The sequence below is a fragment of the Melospiza georgiana genome, chromosome 6 (genome assembly GCF_028018845.1).
Source record: "Melospiza georgiana isolate bMelGeo1 chromosome 6, bMelGeo1.pri, whole genome shotgun sequence".
In the NCBI taxonomy this organism is placed as follows: Eukaryota; Metazoa; Chordata; class Aves; order Passeriformes; family Passerellidae; genus Melospiza; species Melospiza georgiana.
In genome coordinates, this window is record NC_080435.1 from 4629875 (window position 1) to 4649071 (window position 19197).

General features: G+C 38.0%; 1 protein-coding gene across 2 annotated transcripts in view; it reads left to right on the top strand.

The window, feature by feature from the left end:
• Positions 1–18080, top strand: part of ZNF106 (zinc finger protein 106) — a 40332-nt gene extending 22252 nt beyond the window's left edge. Inside the window, exons 10-22 of one of the 2 annotated variants that reach the window (XM_058025458.1) lie at positions 294–635; positions 3982–4753; positions 5120–5175; positions 5666–5811; positions 6116–6250; positions 7150–7266; positions 7702–7893; positions 8467–8529; positions 10089–10208; positions 10678–10749; positions 12046–12117; positions 12811–12957; positions 13936–18080. In XM_058025458.1, coding sequence (XP_057881441.1) covers positions 294–635; positions 3982–4753; positions 5120–5175; positions 5666–5811; positions 6116–6250; positions 7150–7266; positions 7702–7893; positions 8467–8529; positions 10089–10208; positions 10678–10749; positions 12046–12117; positions 12811–12957; positions 13936–13992 — 2291 coding nt within the window. In that variant the 3' untranslated portion in view covers positions 13993–18080. The remainder of the gene's footprint in view (positions 1–293; positions 636–3981; positions 4754–5119; positions 5176–5665; positions 5812–6115; positions 6251–7149; positions 7267–7701; positions 7894–8466; positions 8530–10088; positions 10209–10677; positions 10750–12045; positions 12118–12810; positions 12958–13935) is intronic. The other variant, XM_058025459.1, reaches the window with a different exon arrangement.
• The last annotated feature ends 1117 nt before the right edge of the window (positions 18081–19197 follow it).

Consider the following 19197-nt stretch of genomic DNA (forward strand, 5'->3'; position numbering starts at 1 on the left):
ACTCTTATATTCTTTGAACTCAGAATCTTTTAAAAACTGTGTTTAACTTGAATCTGCTCATTTAAGCTACGAAAAATTGTAGACTTTCAAAATGAGGCCTTTATCATCAAGTGTGAACTGTCAGTTTTGTTAGTTCCCTCTAGTGTCTTTTTTTTCAAATTTTTCTTTTCCTTGACTCTGTGTCCACAAGAAATGAGCTCCTGGCACCACTAAATTTTATTGTAAAATAGAAATATTTTTGTTCTGTTATTTATTTATTTGTTTCTTTAATGTATCTCTTCTTTTGCCATTAGAAACATATGAACCTCCTGAACTCTCAGAGCAACTTTCCTGCAGTGCCCTAACTGAGAGACGAAACAGCAAATCTCAGATGGCAGCTGACTCAATTCCTTCAAGCTCTCTCCTGCCTGTTTTGGACACTTTGTCTTCCTCTGTACCCCCTCGAGGAGCTGCTGTTCCCATAACCGTGCCATCACCATTCCAGTCTTCTGGCAGTACACCTTCCAATACTCCTGACTCCTCAGTGCAAGTTAAACGAGAACCCGTGTCTCCAAAAGGCACAGAACTAAATGTGAATTCTGTACTCCAGAGCTCTCCATGTCCTCCACAAACAGAAGAGGTGCAACAGAATGATGGTAATTGTAGTTTTGCTTTGAGATAATTAGCTTGAAGAAAATAAGGAAATTATTTTTTTCCCCAAAAGAGTTTAAATCGTGCCTTAACCTGCAGTCTGTCAGGCAGGGGTGAACTCTCATTAACTTGTGTAGGACTTTCTAGTTCTGCTTTGAAAATAGAACAAGCATGAATTTGAAAGTTACATCCTCTTATAATAATTTAGTTAACTAACAAAATCTAAAACCGACACAACCCAACAAACCTGAGAACCTCCTCTGTAATTTTTGTCTTCTACTCTGTATCATTTAATGAGCACTGGTAGCAGAAAGTCTGCCTACAAAGGAAAAAAATGTGCCTGAAAACATTTTGTAAAAAGTTATGAACAGCTACATTGAGATTATTTTGTGTTCTTCTTGGGTTCTGCTAGATAAGCACAAAATGTATAATTTGTAATATTGGAAGTAACAATCCATCTTCTACTAATTGGCTGTTAGGCACTATTCATTCATGTGAGGGGCATGGGAGGGCTAGCAACGAAGATAGGGGTTTACTTTTATCTGGAGGAGAAACTGCTGAATGAATTGAACTGCTAATGGGAGAGCTCTTGCCTCAGCAAAGTGAGATGATAATGACTACAGCTGAAATAGCCAGCTCTTTATTTAGATAGTTAAAACCCCATCAAACTTGTGCACTGTGGTCAAAGGCTTTGATACTATTGGTAGTTTTCTCTGCAATTTGCTACTGTGACTGAAGGTAAAAACTGAAGATTAAAAGCTCATCCCATACTTTCTTAAGAGTCTGTGAAGTGAAGCAGGGTGACTCTAATGTCACTTACTCAGACCTTGAACCTAGGTAATTTGAGAAAAACATTCATAAGATTGATCCTAGTTCAAGATAGCCAATACAATTTTTTTCCCCTCATGTTCCACCTTTCTAAGCATTTTTTTCCCTCAAGCACAAGATGAATGTTGGCTGAATTGAAGTTTACACCTCTTTAATAAAAAAAAAAATTGGGTTTTTTTTTACTATTTTTAGTTTGCTTCAGCTGTAGAATTGTATATAAGTGGTGGGTTTTTTTAGTCACTATTGCATTTCCTGTATTACATTCTGTTGAAATACATTAATGCAGTATTTTGAGTTTTGCTTCATCTCTCTTTGGAGGATTTGACAAGGGATGTGAAGCTCTGGAGGTATTCACTAAAGTAAACTTGGGGAAGGGGAAGAATCAGCTTTTTTGTTTGTTTTCATTGTTAAGACTCAACTTTTAGGAAGCCACTACCTTTGCTTTCCTGTTTTTATTGGCATGTGCCATACTGTTATGCTTAAAAATCAATGATGTTTTTGTATCAGTGCTAATTTTATTCTCAGTTTTCCAACTCTAAGGAAAGATTTAGTGATCACTAGCTGCAATGGCATGAAGTGTCTTGCTTGCAGAATCTTGAAACTTCACAACAGAGAAGTTGAAAGAGGTTTTTTATTTTTTTCTTATGAAGATGAACCTTCAGTGTATACGTTTGTGACTTGACTAATTACTTCAGAAAGCTCTCAATCACATTATTTTTCCATTTCCTACAAATTTAATTTTGGTGTATTAAAAGCAAGAATCTTCTTTTTATGTTCATTTGTCAAGTTACCGTAGTTTTGGTATTGATGAACTTCTGTATGTGCTACATTTAAAACGAGTTTGCCTTCAGATCAGTTTTGTAATTTGGGGGGAAATAAGCATTTGTCTTGAGGTAAATTCTGTAATTTGAGGAAGAAGAATTCACTCTGGGGCAGACTGTTTACTTTTTGGGATTGAATGTTTAGCTTGTCAGCTGCCCATTGAGGTTAGCTCAGCCTTGTTTTGAGGGAGCTGATTGCATTTGTTTTCCCCCAAATGCCAGCAGTGGTACTGAGTGATTCAGTTTTCTTTCATTGCCATGGTGGTTTCCTACTTCTTTTTCTAATACCCACAGCACTTCAAATGCTGAGAATTAAAGACTTTTGGATTTAGAAGTTTCAGTTTAAGTGGCTGGTTGCTATTGTTTTCCTGTTATGAAGAGACCAAGTTACTTCCTTCCCCTTTCCAGTGAGAAATGAGTGACATATGATATTAGAGGCGTATTCAGAATTTAAAGTTTTGTGTGCCTTCTTCCCTGTATAATTGAACACAGTAACTCATTCAAACTTCATCTAATTATTAATTTTTTCTATACAGAGGTTTTTCTGTCAGGTTTTGCAGTTGTGCATGGCAGTTACATGTCCAGGGAAAAACCTATCTCCATTGATTTACTTTAAATGCAACATATCCTATGCTGTCAGCAAATTCTAGTTTTATCTTGGAATTCCCCATCTGAGGAAGGTGTGGGTGAGAGATGTTCTCATTTTAGCTGTTTCTAGTTGGATGTGTAATTCCAAAGCATCAAATTTGTCCTGTGATGTGTAATGTACTTTTGGCCAAGCATTAGTGTAGGTTTAATTTGCTGGCTTCTGAGAGGCTGGAAGAGGGGAGTGTTTCAGATACTGCCAACTTCCCATTTGCGTTGCATGATCCTGCCCCAGAAATGCAGTGAGCTTGAAATATCCTCTTCTGGATTGCAGTTATTGCAAGTGTAACTAGGCAATTTTAGAGTGTGGGAAACAGCTGTGAGATGCTGCCCTTGGTCTGTCTCAGCTGAGAGGTTGGATCATTTTGTTCATATTAATTCAGTCACAAATGATAGGGAGAGTGTGTTGACCCCATTGCATAGTCCACCACAGATGAGCTAACTAAACTAAAGTAACTAAATAAAGCCTACCCTCATAGCTTACAGTGCTGCTGTTCCCAGGATAAGGGTACAGTGCTGCAGAGTGGGTTGTGCATAACTGTCTACCTTGAATTAGGTCCAAGTAACTTGGTAGAAATAACTCTATATATCAGCTGTAATAATTCAAATGGGTTGAACACACAATTTTCAAACTGTCACTGAACAGCTGAGTCATACTTGGCATGCATTGATTAATATAATTTCTACAGAAGTCATGACAGCTGGTAAGGGAGCGTGCAGAGAGGGATGGTAGCATCTGAAGTCAACAATGTAGGATTCACCAAAGATTGTCAGAACTTTAAAAGCATATAGCAAATAGCCTGCCAGCAGCTTGAATGATTGCCCCATTCCTTTATTTCTATGTGCGTGGATGAACATTTTATTCCTCAGTTATGTTTTTTAAAGGCTGTGAATAGCTGACTGAATAGCAGATCTACATGTGCACATGGTTTTCAACATGTAGGAATATGTACTTTGCATGCACAATTAAGTGTAAACAGAAAATACAGGGAGGGACACTTTGCATAAATAATTACTGCTGTACAGATTGAATGTAACACTATGCTGTTTTCTTTAGAAGAGACCAACCAGAAAACTTCAGTGTATCCAGTTATCACTGCAACCATATCTCTAGCAGGGCTGGCAGCTTGTTTCCAACACACTGATCAAGATGTCCACGAGCCTGCTGCAGACGAGGGACAGTCTGGACTTCCTGAGAACTCTTCTCCTCCTTCAGTGTCTGTTTTCAGCAAGAGAGAAGCAAATGATCCAGCTGCTGAAAGACTTTTAGTGGATCAGTGTAGCACTTCTCTTTCAAAGCATTCGGTCCTTCTCGAAGTGCCAATGGATAAAACTCCCAAATTGTCAGCAGAACCACCTGAGCAACACTTGACAATGGCTGCAGTCCCAGCAGAGAAAGGGAATAGAAGGAGGCGAAAGTTAAGGAAGAAGAAAACGCTGAGGGCAGCCCATGTGCCAGACAACAGCGATACGGAGCAGGATATGATTGACTTCAAACCTGTCCGGAAAGTCAAGGGTGGAAAGATTCCTAAAGGAGAAAAAGTTACTCCTCCAAGAGAGGAGGGTGGAGTTACTGCTGAAGCAGCAAGAAACAAAGATGAGAATGACAGCGATGCTTCTCTGGAACTAGTGGAAGTTCCAGCACCTCAGTGTGAGGTGGTTGATGTTGGTTCATCAGCGTCAGGAGATGAGAAACCAGACAGTCCATCAAAGAGGGAGTCATGCAACTCTGTGGATCAAGCAGTCCTAGAGGCATCTTGTTCTGGGTATGATGAAGTGAGCTCCACCAGTGAGATTGACACAAATCATAGGAATGATGGGAAAAAAAGGTGAGATTATTGTAGACCTCTGTCAATTAAAATTATTAATATTACATAGTATTCATAAGAGACCTCTCCTTCTTTCCTTTTCCTTTTTTTTTTAATTCACAAAGTCTTGCATTAGTGACTTCAGGAGTGAAATAAAAGGGAAAATAAAAACGGACTTGTCTTTTTTGGTCAACAAGTGAATGTGTCTTGTTACCTACTAATTTCACTTAATAGAACTGGGCTGCCCTGTTTGGTTTTAAGCTTACCTGTCACAGCATATTTTCTAAGTCCAGAGTCTTGTGTTTTGGAATATTACTTACCTCACTATTTTGTCTGAAAATGAACTTGCAAAGTCCAATTTCACTACTGTTTATTTTTGTCTTGCAGTGTGGCTGAGACACAGACTTCCATATCATTCCTAAGAGGATCAAAGAACTCCTCAGGTATATCTTTTAAGCTTTCTTTCCAATGCTTTGTATGTAGTGTCTTGCAGGACTTTGAGTTAATTCTTGATCCACCTGCTTCCATAGGAGAACTTTACCCTGAAGATAAAAGCTTGCACTCACAACTAAAGTGGGAAGTGACACATAGTCACATCATCTTGCAATGAATGCTTTGTGTCTTGACTCCTCCACATCCTCCTTCCCCTCCCACATGAATGCTTTTGTTCCACAGTCTCTGTAGAGCTCTAGGACAAACAATAATACACTCTCTTTTTAATTCTAAAGATAGTTCTGAACTTAGTCATATGAAGGTCTTTTTAGCACTTTATGTTGCCCTCTGTCACATTCACAGTCCTGCTGGAATCCACAATGAAATTTGATTTAAAGGTGCTGAACCCATGAAGTAGTTCTGCTGATTGGCAGTACAAACCACAGCAGTGTGTTTTCTTGACTGTGTTCCCATAGTCAAAAGTGTGTCTCTGTCCTACAGAAGTGTCTTCGGAGCCAGGTGAGGATGAAGAACCTACTGAGGGAACTTTTGAGGGACACTTGGCTGCAGTGAATGCTATTCAGATTTTTGGGAATTTGTTGTACACCTGCTCAGCAGACAAAACAGTTTGTGCCTACAATCTCGTTGTAAGTAAGGTTGTGGGAGTAGTGATACATTAATTGCAATCACAAGGTTGTCTTTTGTAATGCCTTGCTATGTAGTAAAGGAAGCAGCTGCTTTTTCAAGCCCCTAATTTTTTTATACTATTCTTTTCTTCAAACCTCTCTTCTCCACCTCTCCAACCCCTTCTTCCTGTGAGAGAGACAAGGGGAGATAGATTGCTGCATGTATCCTGATTTTTTTTAACAGTCCTACCCTGTTCTGTTAAGTGCCTATTCCAAGAGATATTATAGGCCTTTATGCTGACAGACTCTGTGCTTTCCTTTTTAGAGCAGGAAGTGTGTGGCCATCTTTGAAGGACATACTTCTAAAGTGAACTGCCTTCTGGTCACTCAGACAAATGGCAAGAATGCTGCCCTCTACACTGGCTCAAGCGACCACACTATCAACTGTTACAATATCAAGGTACTCAAACTCTGTGTTGATTTATTTACGTATGCTGCATTTTATACAAGTGTTTCTTTACAAATATATATTTTAAAAGCCTTTTAAACCTATATGATCTGGACACAAGCAGCAGTTCCTACCTCTTTAGAGCAGAGCAGGAAAAAAAACCTCACAGATAAAACAGCAAACCATTAATGGATTTACTACCCTAATCTTTTGACTAGCTTGTCAGTAGAGTTTTTGCTGGAACAGTGTGGCATAGTCCCAAATGTTGGGAACACCAAAGTGCAGGATAGCTGTTTGGCCATGAATCTTACTTTTCTTCCTGTATTTTTAACTTCATTGTTTATGGAAGGCACTGCTCTCTGCTGTATCTTTAGAGCAGCTCTAGAGAGAACAGGTATCTGTTATGCTGAGGGTACGTGAAAGAGCAGACCTAAGGCTTCCTGAAGCTGGATACTTGAGACTAAATGATAAAAAGACTTACCCAACCTGTTACTTGAAGGACTAGAAAGCAAATATCTGCTTCAGAAAGCAAACTGCCAGAGATTTTAAACCCTTAAGTTCCCTATGGGAAACTTTATAGGGAATTGTCGACCATGTAACAGATTCTTTTCACATGTGTGTGTGTATATATATATATATATATTTAGTCAGTAGTCTAAATTTCTATACACATTAAAGGCTGTGACTAGAACAAAGTCTTTAGGGTTATAACTGGTTGCTGAACTACAGTCAAGCCTTACAGATGGTCCTGATTAAAGTGAAGCTCAAACTGCCATGTGACACCAGACTCTCAGATGTTTTTCTCCAGTTCTGTTGGTTTAAAAAGTGAAAATCATCATTCATTTCAGATTTTTTTTTATTGAATTGTTTTCAGTTAATAAAAATGTTTAAGTACTTTTTTCCATTGCTAGACCAAAGAGTGCATGGAACAGTTTAAATTGGAAGATCGAGTGCTCTGTTTACACAGTAGATGGCGGATCCTTTATGCAGGTCTTGCAAATGGCACAGTGGTTACTTTCAGCATAAAGGTAAGTTTAACTATTGGCACCTGAATGCCTGTTGTGATTCTGGTTTTTTCCTCTGTGTTTCTTTCTATTCTTTATCTACAGTAGTAAATGTATTTGTAATAAACATATTTGGGTATAAATGGTTGCTTGTTGACCCCTTTTGGATGTTTATTTTGTCCATGCATGAAGCTGTCCTATCTGCCTGTCTCTTTGTTTACCTTTCTTTTAGGTGCTGTATTGTTGCATTTTTCCTTAAGGTGCCTCCTGGTCTACATAAGGAGCTTTCTCTTTGATTTGGAAACTTAATTTTTAAGATGCAATTCTTACCACTGCTGTTTTGTGTGTTACTAAGCTGAAATCAGATGCCATAACAAGCATAGCACAAAAAGGACTCAGTGGTCTAATCAGTGTCATAGCAAAATTTTAATTCTTTCCATTTCTTTCTTCCCCCACCAGAATAATAAACAGGTTGATACCTTTGAATGCCATGGCCCTAGAGCAGTGAGCTGTTTAGCCACAGCTCAGGAAGGAGCACGCAAGTTGTTGGTAGTGGGCTCCTATGACTGCACCATCAGCGTGCGAGACGCGCGGAATGGGCTGCTCCTCAGAACCCTGGAAGGTCACAGCAAGACTATTCTCTGCATGAAGGCAAGTGTCTCTGAAAATACATTTTGGACAAAGAATGCTTAAAATGATGAGCAGATTGTGATAGGAAATGGAGGATTTCTCTATTTTAAATTATAAAAACTGAGTAATTTGGTAGGGAAATTCTCTGTTTGCCTGCCATATCTCATGTCCCCAGCTGCCACATGTACGTCTCTGTTTTGAACATTTCAGAATTTGTGATTCCATCACTTCCTTGGGCAGCCTTTTCAAATGCCTGATCATCCTTTCAGTGAAGAAACTTTTCCTAATACCCATTCTAAACTTCCCCTGGTGCAAGTTGAGGCTGTTTCCTCTTGTCTTGTCACTTTTTAGGGGTCAGCAGCATAATTTTTCTTACATAAGCAGCATATAAATATGCAGCATGTCCAAAATTTCCAAGAGACATTGGGCTTTACTGTGCATGTGCTTGCTTTTTCTTTCATACTCTTGATTGGTTTTAAGGCTCTCAAATTTAGGAAATATTAGAGTATAATTTTAAACTGAACAGTGTCTTAATATTTTGCTTGCTCATTTCCATATATGTTACAAAATATAAAACTTTTTTTTTTTTGTAAGGTTGTGAATGATCTGGTATTCAGTGGATCCAGTGATCAGTCTGTCCATGCCCACAACATTCATGTAAGTCTCATATAAAATGATGGAATGACTTTTTGCTACTAAGGCACTGAATTCCTATGCTATAAAGTCAGCATTTCCAGAATACTTGACTGACTGGTAGGACTGATTGCTTCCAGCAAAGGAAGTCTCATGATTTTGTGAATATGACTATGCACTATAGGTAACTCTGGAAGCATGAAGAGGCTACATAAACCTGCTGATTCTTGTCACATGATATGCAATGCCTTTTTATCTGGCCATCTTGCTTTTGCAAATATAACTACAAACATGCTGATCATATGGAAAGGGTTCAAAGAAAAGCCATGTGAGATAGTCTGGTGGAGAAAAAGTTTCTTTATTAGTGGAAGAACTTGAGGAACACTGTGCTCCAAGCTAGATTGTTCAAAAGCATCATGAATGCTTTGTCTCTCCCTCTTTTACACCATCTTCCCTTAGTCCTAGCAGAAGTATTCATGCAGCTATGCAATAAGTTAGATTAAGAAACTTATCAAAGGGAAATTTTAGTTGATACAAAAAGAGTTTATTTCTGTGTGTTTAGCTGTATATATATTTAGTATATTTCTGTGTGTTTTGCTAACTGATCCCTGTGGTTGCATAAATATTGCTAATACTAATAGCATGGTACTAGTTTCAGGATGGGTGGGAATATGTAACTAATGATGGAAACAGAATCAATTAGGTTGGAAAAGACCTCTGAGATCATAGAGAACAGCCTGTGACCAAACACCACCATATCAGCTATACCATGGAATTTTCAGCATCCAATCTTTCCCTAAAGGCTTCCAGGGCAGTGACTCCAACACCTCCCAGGGCAGCCCATTCAAAATTCAATTGTAAAGAGTTTCTTCCTAGTGTCCAACCTTCCTGGTGCAGCTTGAGGCCATTTCCTCTTGTCCTGTTTCTGGTTGCATTGGAGAAGGAGCTGACTCCTCTCTGGCCACATTCTCCTTTCAGGGAGTTGTAGAGAGTGATAAGGTCCCCCTGAGCCTCCTCCTCTCCAGGTTAAACAAACCCAGCTCCTTCAGCTGCTTCTCATTACACTTGTGCTCCAGCACCCTTCATCAGCTTCTTTCCCTTCTTTGGACTCACTCCAGCACCTCAATGTCCTTCCTGAACTGAGGGGCCCAAAACTGCACATGGCACTCGAGATGTGGCCTCACCAGTACTGAGTGCAGGGGAGGAATCACTTCCCTGGTCTTGCTGGCCATGCTATTCCTGGGACAGGCCAGGATACCATTGGCTTTTTGGCCACCTGGGCACACTGGTGGCTCATGTTCAGAAACAGAAGAGAAGAAAGAGAACTTTACACAGACCCATGCATTTCTATTGTACTGAGATGGCTCTGTGTTAGTATGGGCAAACAAAAGGATAAGTAGTATTTGATCATAATCTAGAAGTGCCTTCACAGGAAATGGAATTCTAATAACAGGTGTTTCTGTTTTTGAGTAGTGAGCATTGAAGCTAGCTACCCTGTACAGGTTAGGTAAAACCATCTTGTACTTTTATTTAAGAAAAAACAAACCCAACACCTTTTTTACCATTGCTTCTTCTTGATGCAGACCGGAGAGCTGGTACGGATCTATAAGGGCCATAACCATGCAGTAACGGTTGTGAACATTCTTGGGAAAGTCATGGTGACAGCATGTCTGGATAAATTTGTTCGTGTTTATGAACTACAGGTAAGAAAATAGGTGGTTACTAATGACATTTATCGAATATGTGTTAATTAGTGATTTTGAAGTCAAATAGAAGTCATCTTTGTCCTTTCTGGTCTCTAGCCCATCTCTCTTTTTCCCATCACTCTGAATATGTAGTTGTCTCACCAGTCAAAATACATCGGTTTTAAAGAATATAACCTGAAACATTTTTTAGAACCTGGGTTATTCCAAGACAATGACAGCTCAGAAAAGTGGGGAAATGTTAGTTTTGTCTGCTGAAAGAACAAGAGTTTAGTTGGGCAAAAAGACTCCCAGAAGCAATGTAAGCAAAAGTGAGCTTTTCAAGGTGGCTATAAAGTTTGGAATCCACCATATCAGTTGAGTTGGTACCAAGGAAACTTCTCTTGAAAGTATTATCATTTACATGTCTATGGAAAATGGCTCTTAAAAAATGTTGTGCTAACAAATGTCTGTTTCTATTTCTTTCAAGTCACACGACCGCTTGCAAGTCTATGGAGGCCACTCAGATATGATCATGTGTATGACCATCCATAAGAGCATGGTAACTCCCTTCTTTTCACTGTTCTTAAAGAGAAGGTTGTAATTGCCACAGGTGCATACAAGACAGTTAAATTTCTTCAGATTAAGAAATCAGCCTGCTGCTTGGCTGCATTTCCAAGTTGTTCTCAGTCAAAAAATCAAGTGGCTATAACAGCTTTATGTAATATTACTGTCTGGGGAAAAATCACTGTTCAGCTTACTGCAGTCTTAAAACAATAGTTCTTTTTGCAGTTATGATGACTGTGAAGACACTAGAAATAGTAAAATACTTCTGCTTTTTCAAATGTCAGTCCTGTTTGACTTTTACTGAAGGGAATCTCACTGGAGAAAAACTTCACCCACAGCCAAACCTCTAGTAACCTTTGACAGAACATAAACAAAGCTGTGCAGTTGATTCAGATGTACAGGTTTCTTCATGCATCTGCCCTGCAAGATAAGTTTCAGAAGCAGTTCTGGATAAATATTTCTTAAAATAGTCTTTAAAAGCACTTATTTGTCTGCATGTCTAGGAATTTGAACATAAACAAAGCTGTGCAGTTTATTCAGATGTACAGGTTTCTTCATGCATCTGCCCTGCAAGATAAGTTTCAGAAGCAGTTCTGGATAAATATTTCTTAAAATAGTCTTTAAAAGCACTTATTTGTCTGCATGTCTAGGAATTTGTTTGCAAAGTTACTTTGAGACTGTAAAAGGAAAGGTATTGTAGTGATCTGTAATAACAGAAAAGTTAAATCCAAAGGAACAGATTTCCTACTAATTGGAATACCTTCTGCCCAAGCATCACATCTCATGTGAGTCCAGCCTGAGGCTTGAGCTGTGCCCCAGCAGTGTCTGTCGGGGACATTCTCAAATCAAAGGGTTTAGATGAGAAGTTTAGTGATGAGTGAAAGGATTTGCATTAGTCTTTCTGAAATTCTCATGTTTTTTCACACACTTCCTCTCCATCCTTTTTTGATATACGTAGAACTGGTTAGGTCCTGGAAATAATTTCAACTTGACATTTACACCTACATATTTTTTAACTTTAGTGGATAGCACTGTAATTTAAACATTTCTGAACTGTTACACACATGACACTATCAACAATAGGGGTTATGGAAGCATTTCTTATTCATGTGTAGCTTTTTGTGAACTATGAATGCAAATACTAAAAGAGTTTGGTTATACCTATTTTTAAATATAGAAGCCTTGCATGCTGATATTTCATTGCTTTTACCTACACTGAAGTCTCTTTCAAAATTTTACATTTTTTTTTCTTTTATTCCCAGCTTGTTTATCCATAAATGTTTTTTTACAGATCTACACCGGATGCTATGATGGCAGTGTCAGAGCTGTGAGGCTTAATCTGATGCAAAATTATCGATGCTGGGTAACTAGCAAATTGTATTTAGCCTTCATTATTGAATTTTCTGGGGGTGGTCTCTAGTCACTTAGTCTTGGGTAGGTTGACTTAGATGATTCATGATTTTTTTTTTTTAAATGTGTATTTTTTAAAAATATGTATGTATGTGTATTAAAATATATATCACTTAGGTTTTTATCACTAGTTTCATTTTTTAATTGTCTTTGCTGTGTGTATGTGTGTGTGTATATATATGTATCTATGTATGTATATATGTATGTATGTGTATATGTGCTTTGGGGCAAGTCGTTAGTGTGAATTGCTGTTTTTTCTGGCTGTTTTTAGATGTGTAACTGTTTAACACCTAAAACTTTGGATGAGTGACATAGAAAAGCTGATTTACTGTGCTAAATAAGTTTAATTAAATTCCAAATGACTTTGTCACAGGTAAGCTTAAATCTTGTAAAGGCTTATTTCCTCTCTTCCTCCGACCATTCCTGGTGATGGTCTTGGCTTGGCTAAAGGCAGGAAAAATTTCTGTAAAGCTGTAATTAAAAGAAGAGAGACCATGGAAAATGGAAATGTAATAAGATCAAAAACTTACAGAAGTTGGCAGGCATGTTTACAGTCTAGGCAGAATATTGTGAAATTGTACAAAGAAAAGCATTAGCAAAAATTGTATTTTCCTGGCTTATTCTGGTGTGTTGTTTTTTCTCCCAGTGGCATGGATGTTCACTGATCTTTGGAGTTGTGGACCATCTGAAACAACACCTGTTAACTGACCACACAAATCCAAATTTTCAGACCCTGAAATGTCGTTGGAAGAACTGTGATGCTTTCTTTACCTCCAGGAAAGGTTCCAAGCAGGTACGTGGTTGAAATAACATGATTGTATTTGGTAATATAAAGTACTTTATATCACCACAATGGTGGGACTTGATCCTATTTCTCTTAAAAAGGGTTAAATTTTTCTGGCCTTGGCAGGCTTAACTGCATGTGGTTACAGTCATCCAAGGCTAACAGGGTTCAGTTCAGCCTGTGGCAGATGAACAGTGCAGCTATGGTAAATTGACATTATGGTCAATTTAAAACAGTTTGATCCTAAACTATTACATGGAAATGGTACAATTCTTAAAATATTAAAGAAATTCTACTCAAGATATTAGGACATTTTTGAAGGAAAAATGTATTTATAAGATGAACAAACATCTGCCTTGAAAACAGGTTTTTATCCTTTTAATTTTTATCCATTGCTATCTCTTTCACTGTTTATTTTTCACATGAAATTGGTTTTACAAACAATCTTTAAATAAGTAGTGCATAAACTTCTGGATAAAAGTTACCACAGAAAGGGGAAAAAATGAAGAAGGCATTGGATGAAGTAATGTGGAAAGGATTGGGGGATGGGTGTAAGGAGGGCAGTTACCTCTAGACTGACTGGTAAAATCTACATTTTAGTCCTTGGCAATATAAACTGCCTTCCTTTGAATGCTTTCCAACATATGGGAAGGATGGAGGTTTCTTCAAGAATTAATGAACAGTAGAATCCTTTATTTCTCCTTAAGTGCTGCTTTGGATATGATGTGTTTGTGTAATTTGCTCTTCTAATCAAAAAGAAAAGTGTTTTTTATTTGCCTTTAATGCTGTGCTATGTGAAACACTTTATATATGTGATTTAATAGCTTGACAATGATAATATTTAGAAGCTTTAAGCCAAACAATTGTATGTTATCTAGAATGTCACTTTCACTGACACTTCTGGAATATTTTCCAGGTTTTAGTGCTTTTTTTTTTGTGATGATCATAATGATTTTTTTTAAATTGACTTCTCTGGTTCTTTTCTAGGATGCTGTAGGACACATTGAAAGACATGCTGAGGATGACAGCAGGATTGACTCATGAAGCTTTTCACCTCCCACATTGGGAAGTAATTTTGTATGTCAGAATTATTCCAAATAGCATCAGTTTCTTACTCCAGTCTTTCCTTTTTCTTTTCCCACTTGGAATGCAAAAACTGAGTGGGGCTGAAATGCATTGCTGTGGAGACTACAGGTTGTGTTGCACTCTGCAGAAATAAGGCTGGTAATTAAGACTTAGCCCAAGTTCTTGCAAGTTTTTAATTAATTGGTGGACAAGAATATTCCTTCCTCTTGTCTGCCTTGTTTCTTTGTCGTTTGTCTTTTTTCAGGTGGTTTTATTTGTTTTTTTAAGAAGCATAGTCTTTGGGAAGCCTAAAGGGGTGTTGAAAACTTAGATTACAATAGGTGCTGCTGTTTGCAAACTCAGCTGGAATCCTGTTATGTGTCTAAGACATGTCTGGTTTTGTTGTATCCAGTTTTATAGCTGATTTTAATAAAATTCTGCAAACCAGAATATCACAAATTCTAACAATGTAACCTGAATATCCAGTGTACATTTTTACTTTCTTCATATAAAGAAAAGTTATTTTATGGGGACTGGAATAAACTAATTTTTTAATGTTAATTGTAACTTATTTTTTATTCCTTGTGTAAAAGTTGCTATAACTGGCACAATATATACAGTGATAGATATACCATACCTCTTGAGATATTTTGTTTATTTTGAGGAAAGTGATTATTTCTTGAGAGAGATGCCAGTAGCAGCAAAACAGCCAGAACAGCTCTACTCACAGGCTTTGCAATCTTAGTCTTTTTCAGTATAGATCCTAATGTATGGGAAAGAAGTAAGTGGTATCTGTTTTTCTTTAAGTTAAAGAGCAGCATAACCACTACTGCTGTCTTGATAAAACACCATAATTGGATTGCTGATTTTATGTAATCTTAGTGACTGAGCTTTGCAGTCCCATACTCTCTAGGCATAGCAAAGCAAGAGAACTGCAAAGGCACTGTGTGTCTGAGTGTGTCCACTTTGGTAGTGTTTTGTTTCTGTTGTGAACTGCCTTAATTGGCTTGGGCTATAAAAAGTTCACAAAAACTCAACTGGAAAGAATGGAGCAGGATTTTAAAGCCTAAATTTCTAAAGCAGAAGCTGAGGATATGAAATGCATATCACATGTAAAAGTCTTATTTCTCCTAATGCACAGAAAGTACCACAGAGAGGCCAGTGCAGAAGGGAAGACTGTTTCAGCTTGTCAGGGTTCCCCTGCAAGTGTTCCCTCGAGTGGGATGGCTTCACCTTGTCAAGTCCAGTGCAATGCCCTTCTGGCACTAGCCATCCTCTCTCCCTTAATGACACTAATTTAGCAAAGAACCCTCTTAACATTGAGACTAATCTAGCAAGGATCTTTGCGTTCACTTTTGCCTAGCTTGCTGCTCAGGATAAAATAAGCAGAGATTTTCCTAAGCTGTAAGTGAAGGTGAAACTGAGTTGCTTACACATGAATCCAGTGCCAGTTTTTCAAAAAACCTGAGTAGAATTTTAGTGGGTATCTTTTTCACAACTACTTTCAGACTTGTCAACCACAGACCAAGTAAGTTTTATAGCCTCATTCTTTGACTGTAAAGAAGCCTTTTTAGGCCAAGAAAGTGAATGATTCAGGAAATCCCATGGATGTTTGACTGCCATCAAATCAAGGAACATCAAGGCCTTCTCTGGAGCACACTGGTTTTGTATTAGCTTACCAGACAAGCAGAATTGCTCTTACACTGATGAATATTTTTTGTGAGACAGGATGAGATGCAATAGCATCTTCCGTCAAAGACATGGGAATCTCTGAGATTCCAGTGCTTTTGTGGTGATTGATTTTTTTTGTTTACTTTTTATTAAGCTGTTTGTGCATAGCCAAAAGCCCCAATATGTGGCCCAGACCTCAGGCTGTTCTGAGGATGGTGTTGTTTTAGTTTTTGGGGGATGTGTGTTTGTGGTTTTGGTGTTGGGCTTTTTTAATCTTTCTTTCTATGGGCTGTGGATGAAGCAATTCAATAGAGAATCAAGTTTGGGGAAGTCTTTAAGTGGTGTAGATGTTTTATGAGGGACAGTGTACTGCTCTGAAGTCTGAGAGCATTTGTTTGGGTTTTTTCATGACCTAAAAGCAGAAGACTGCATAATACTTAAACCATTTCCAAAGATGTTGATATTCAGGAGTTCTTCTGGGAGTTTTTTGAACCACAATGAGGGAGCATGTAAGTGTGGCATAAACAGGGTGGGTGTCCTAAGGTGTATCCTTCATGGGCTGTGCTGCAAGTGAAGGTGTGGAGCAGTGTCTGGAGGACAAGCCCGTGGGGCAATAGTGGCATTCTGAAAAATGTGTGTGAGAATAGATTTTGTTACTTCTCTCTTGTGATTCTTTCAGCTGTTTTCAGGAACATATAAAGATCTTTTTCCCTAGATGGTACAACAGAGTTATTACACTTTATTTGCATTCCCATTTGCTTGTTGGGTTTATCTTTTCTAGTTGGTGGAAGCAGTCTTTTTTTTTTTTTTTGTATGTGGTCCATGATATTTCCTTAACTGTCTTGAAAGCAGTCCTCCTGAAAAGTCTGGGCTTCTGAAGTCCAGCTTTGGCAGTGGTGTCTTTTGCTACTTTGTTGGTCATTTCAGATACATTGTAAGAATCCTAAAATGGGAAAGAGGTGGGAAAATAGAGCTGCCTGAGTGAAAAATTTTGCTTCATAAATCAGAAACATTTTTTTAAAATCCTCAGAGGTTCAGAGAAAAATGCTGTACTATTTTGTCACAAGGATATCTTAAAAGGAATTGCTGTAAAGTTGTGCAGTTATGGAAATCCCCCAGCTTCTCTGGAGTTCTGTGGAGAGGTTTCCTATTTGTTCAGCTGGAATTTGGTGCAGATTTCACAACTGGCCATTTACTTCTGGAGGCAATTGCAGATGCCAAACTAATGTTTGTTCGTTGGTATTCATTAAAGATCCTCTATGGTCTTGCAATTAGGGTTTTGACTCCTGATATACTTCTAGTTGAAGAATGTAGTAGCTTTGGGAAGGTGGGCTGTTTGTGACACTTAACACAGTAATATTTGCATGAAAAGCAGTACTGCACATCTGAAGCCACTTTCGAGACTATTTATTTTTGATTTTGGTTTGGTTTTTTATGCAAGTAAAAAGTTGTGAGTGGAAGAGTGAGTAGAGTGAGGATTTATTTTGTGGTTAGCTGTGGATTTTTTGATTAGTCAGGTGTTTAAAAACAAGTTCTGCACTTGCTGGATGGCTAATTATATATGGCAGCCCTTTTGGGATTGGTCTAGCTTAGTTTCTCCTTACTCCTTCAAATTTCAGAGAAAAATAACAGATATCTGGCAGTGCTAAACACTCTGGCCTAATGCTGCTGCTGCTGCTTCTGTATGTGGAAGGGGATGGAGGGAAAACTTCTGCATCTCTGGGTACAAAGATGCATTAAATATCCAGGCTTCTGCTTACATTGTGTCACTTATATGTAAATTACAGACTTTAAACATATTATCAGCATATAAGCTAGCTTCTGCAAAATAGCAGGAGCTTGGCTGTGTGGAGTGTTTGAAGTAGTGCAGTTCTTAATGCACATTTTCAAACAGTACAATCAGCTGGATCAAGGTAAATGATAACTGCAAACTGCAATAAATGGCAGGGGAAATGTTTTTGTTGGGAAAATACTTTTGCCTTCAGCTGAATTAAAACACAGGTACAGGTGAATCTTTGTTTTCAGGTTTGTATGGTACTATAATTCAAGCAGTTTAAGTTGTCCAGAGTTGCAGAATATGTGAGGAAGGATAAGGAAATTGTTTCAGCTAGTGTTTGTAAAATTATTAATCATCAAGGAGCAAACTGTGTAGGTATATATTCTATGTGCCTGCCAGCTTCTCAGATTTCATTTTGCTGTAATGTTAAACAGTCTTTTGAAAGAATGGAATGAAATGACTTGATTGAATATTTAGTAATTTAAGCTGTGTAGAACATGTGCACAGACTGATCATTGTTTTCTTCTCTCAGTTTGGTACAAAGCTGTGAGTGTAATAATGAAACTTTACATGACAAAAGAAGAAATAAAAAAAAAATAAACTTCTTTATATTGTTACAGTTTGTCTGTTTCTCCTTTGTTTTAAATAGAATGATTTTCATATGATTTGGTAGAACTTGACTTAGTTCTGGATTTTTTCCTGTTCTGTGAGTGCTGGATAAAGTCAGACAGGCCACTTTGAAGCTCCAGCACTGGCAGGAATGTTACAGGTGTGCAGAAAACCTCAGACCCAGTTGTTTGGCAAAGAAATGAACCTGTCCATCCAACTGATGCCTCCATGCTGATGCACTGCCTGTCTTGCTTCATGGCCCATTGCAAGGGAAGTTCTCTAGAGCTTGTTGGTAGTTCAGTCATCAGTACTATAAGGACCAGTTTTGAGTTGCCAATTAAAAATCCTGATTTTGGTCTTTTGACTGATAGATTTTGTTTTGTCTCTGAAGATCCCAGCCAAGAGCATCTCTGCACTACTTGTGTGGAAAATAATAGCTTTGTGGAGGTAAGGCATGGCTGGAAGCCAGGGCTCCAGGTGTTCCAGTCATCCTAAAATTTATTTGGGTTAAAAAACAGTCGAATTAAGAAGGAGAATAACTTTTCTTTAGATAAATTATAGGATTTTCTTCCTCTCTCAGAGTAAGTTACAGTGCAAGACAACACTAAGAACTTTATAGTCAAAAGGTTTTCTGCTACTTAGTGACCTTTCAGTTAAATGTACTACTCACTGGAATAACTTTCAGTGCATGCTAGAATTTGTTTTTTAATTTTTACTTTACATTAGTGGATTGCTTTGCTACTTTTTGCCACTAAGTAAAAGGTTCTCCTGGCAAAGTCTGGTCTTCCTTGCATGTTTTGTTTGCCCTTCCATTTTTTATATTGTACATGTTATCCTTTAAGCTGGTAGCAAGGGAACCTCTCAAGTGCTTTTTTTCCCTCTTTTTTAATGTATTCAAGGAATAAACAGGCAAATATTTGAGATATTAAGCTAATTTCACACTTGCCATAAACTCCAAAAGCTGCTCTATATTCAGGGGAATGATGGAAGAGTGCTCAATATTTCATCTTCATCTGTTCTTTCAGAATAAGACCAAAAAGCCTAGGCCAAAATCCAGTTGGTTTTATTTTTGATTCCATTAAACTAATTGTACTTGCCAATTGGAATAATATTCCCAAAGTGGTCAT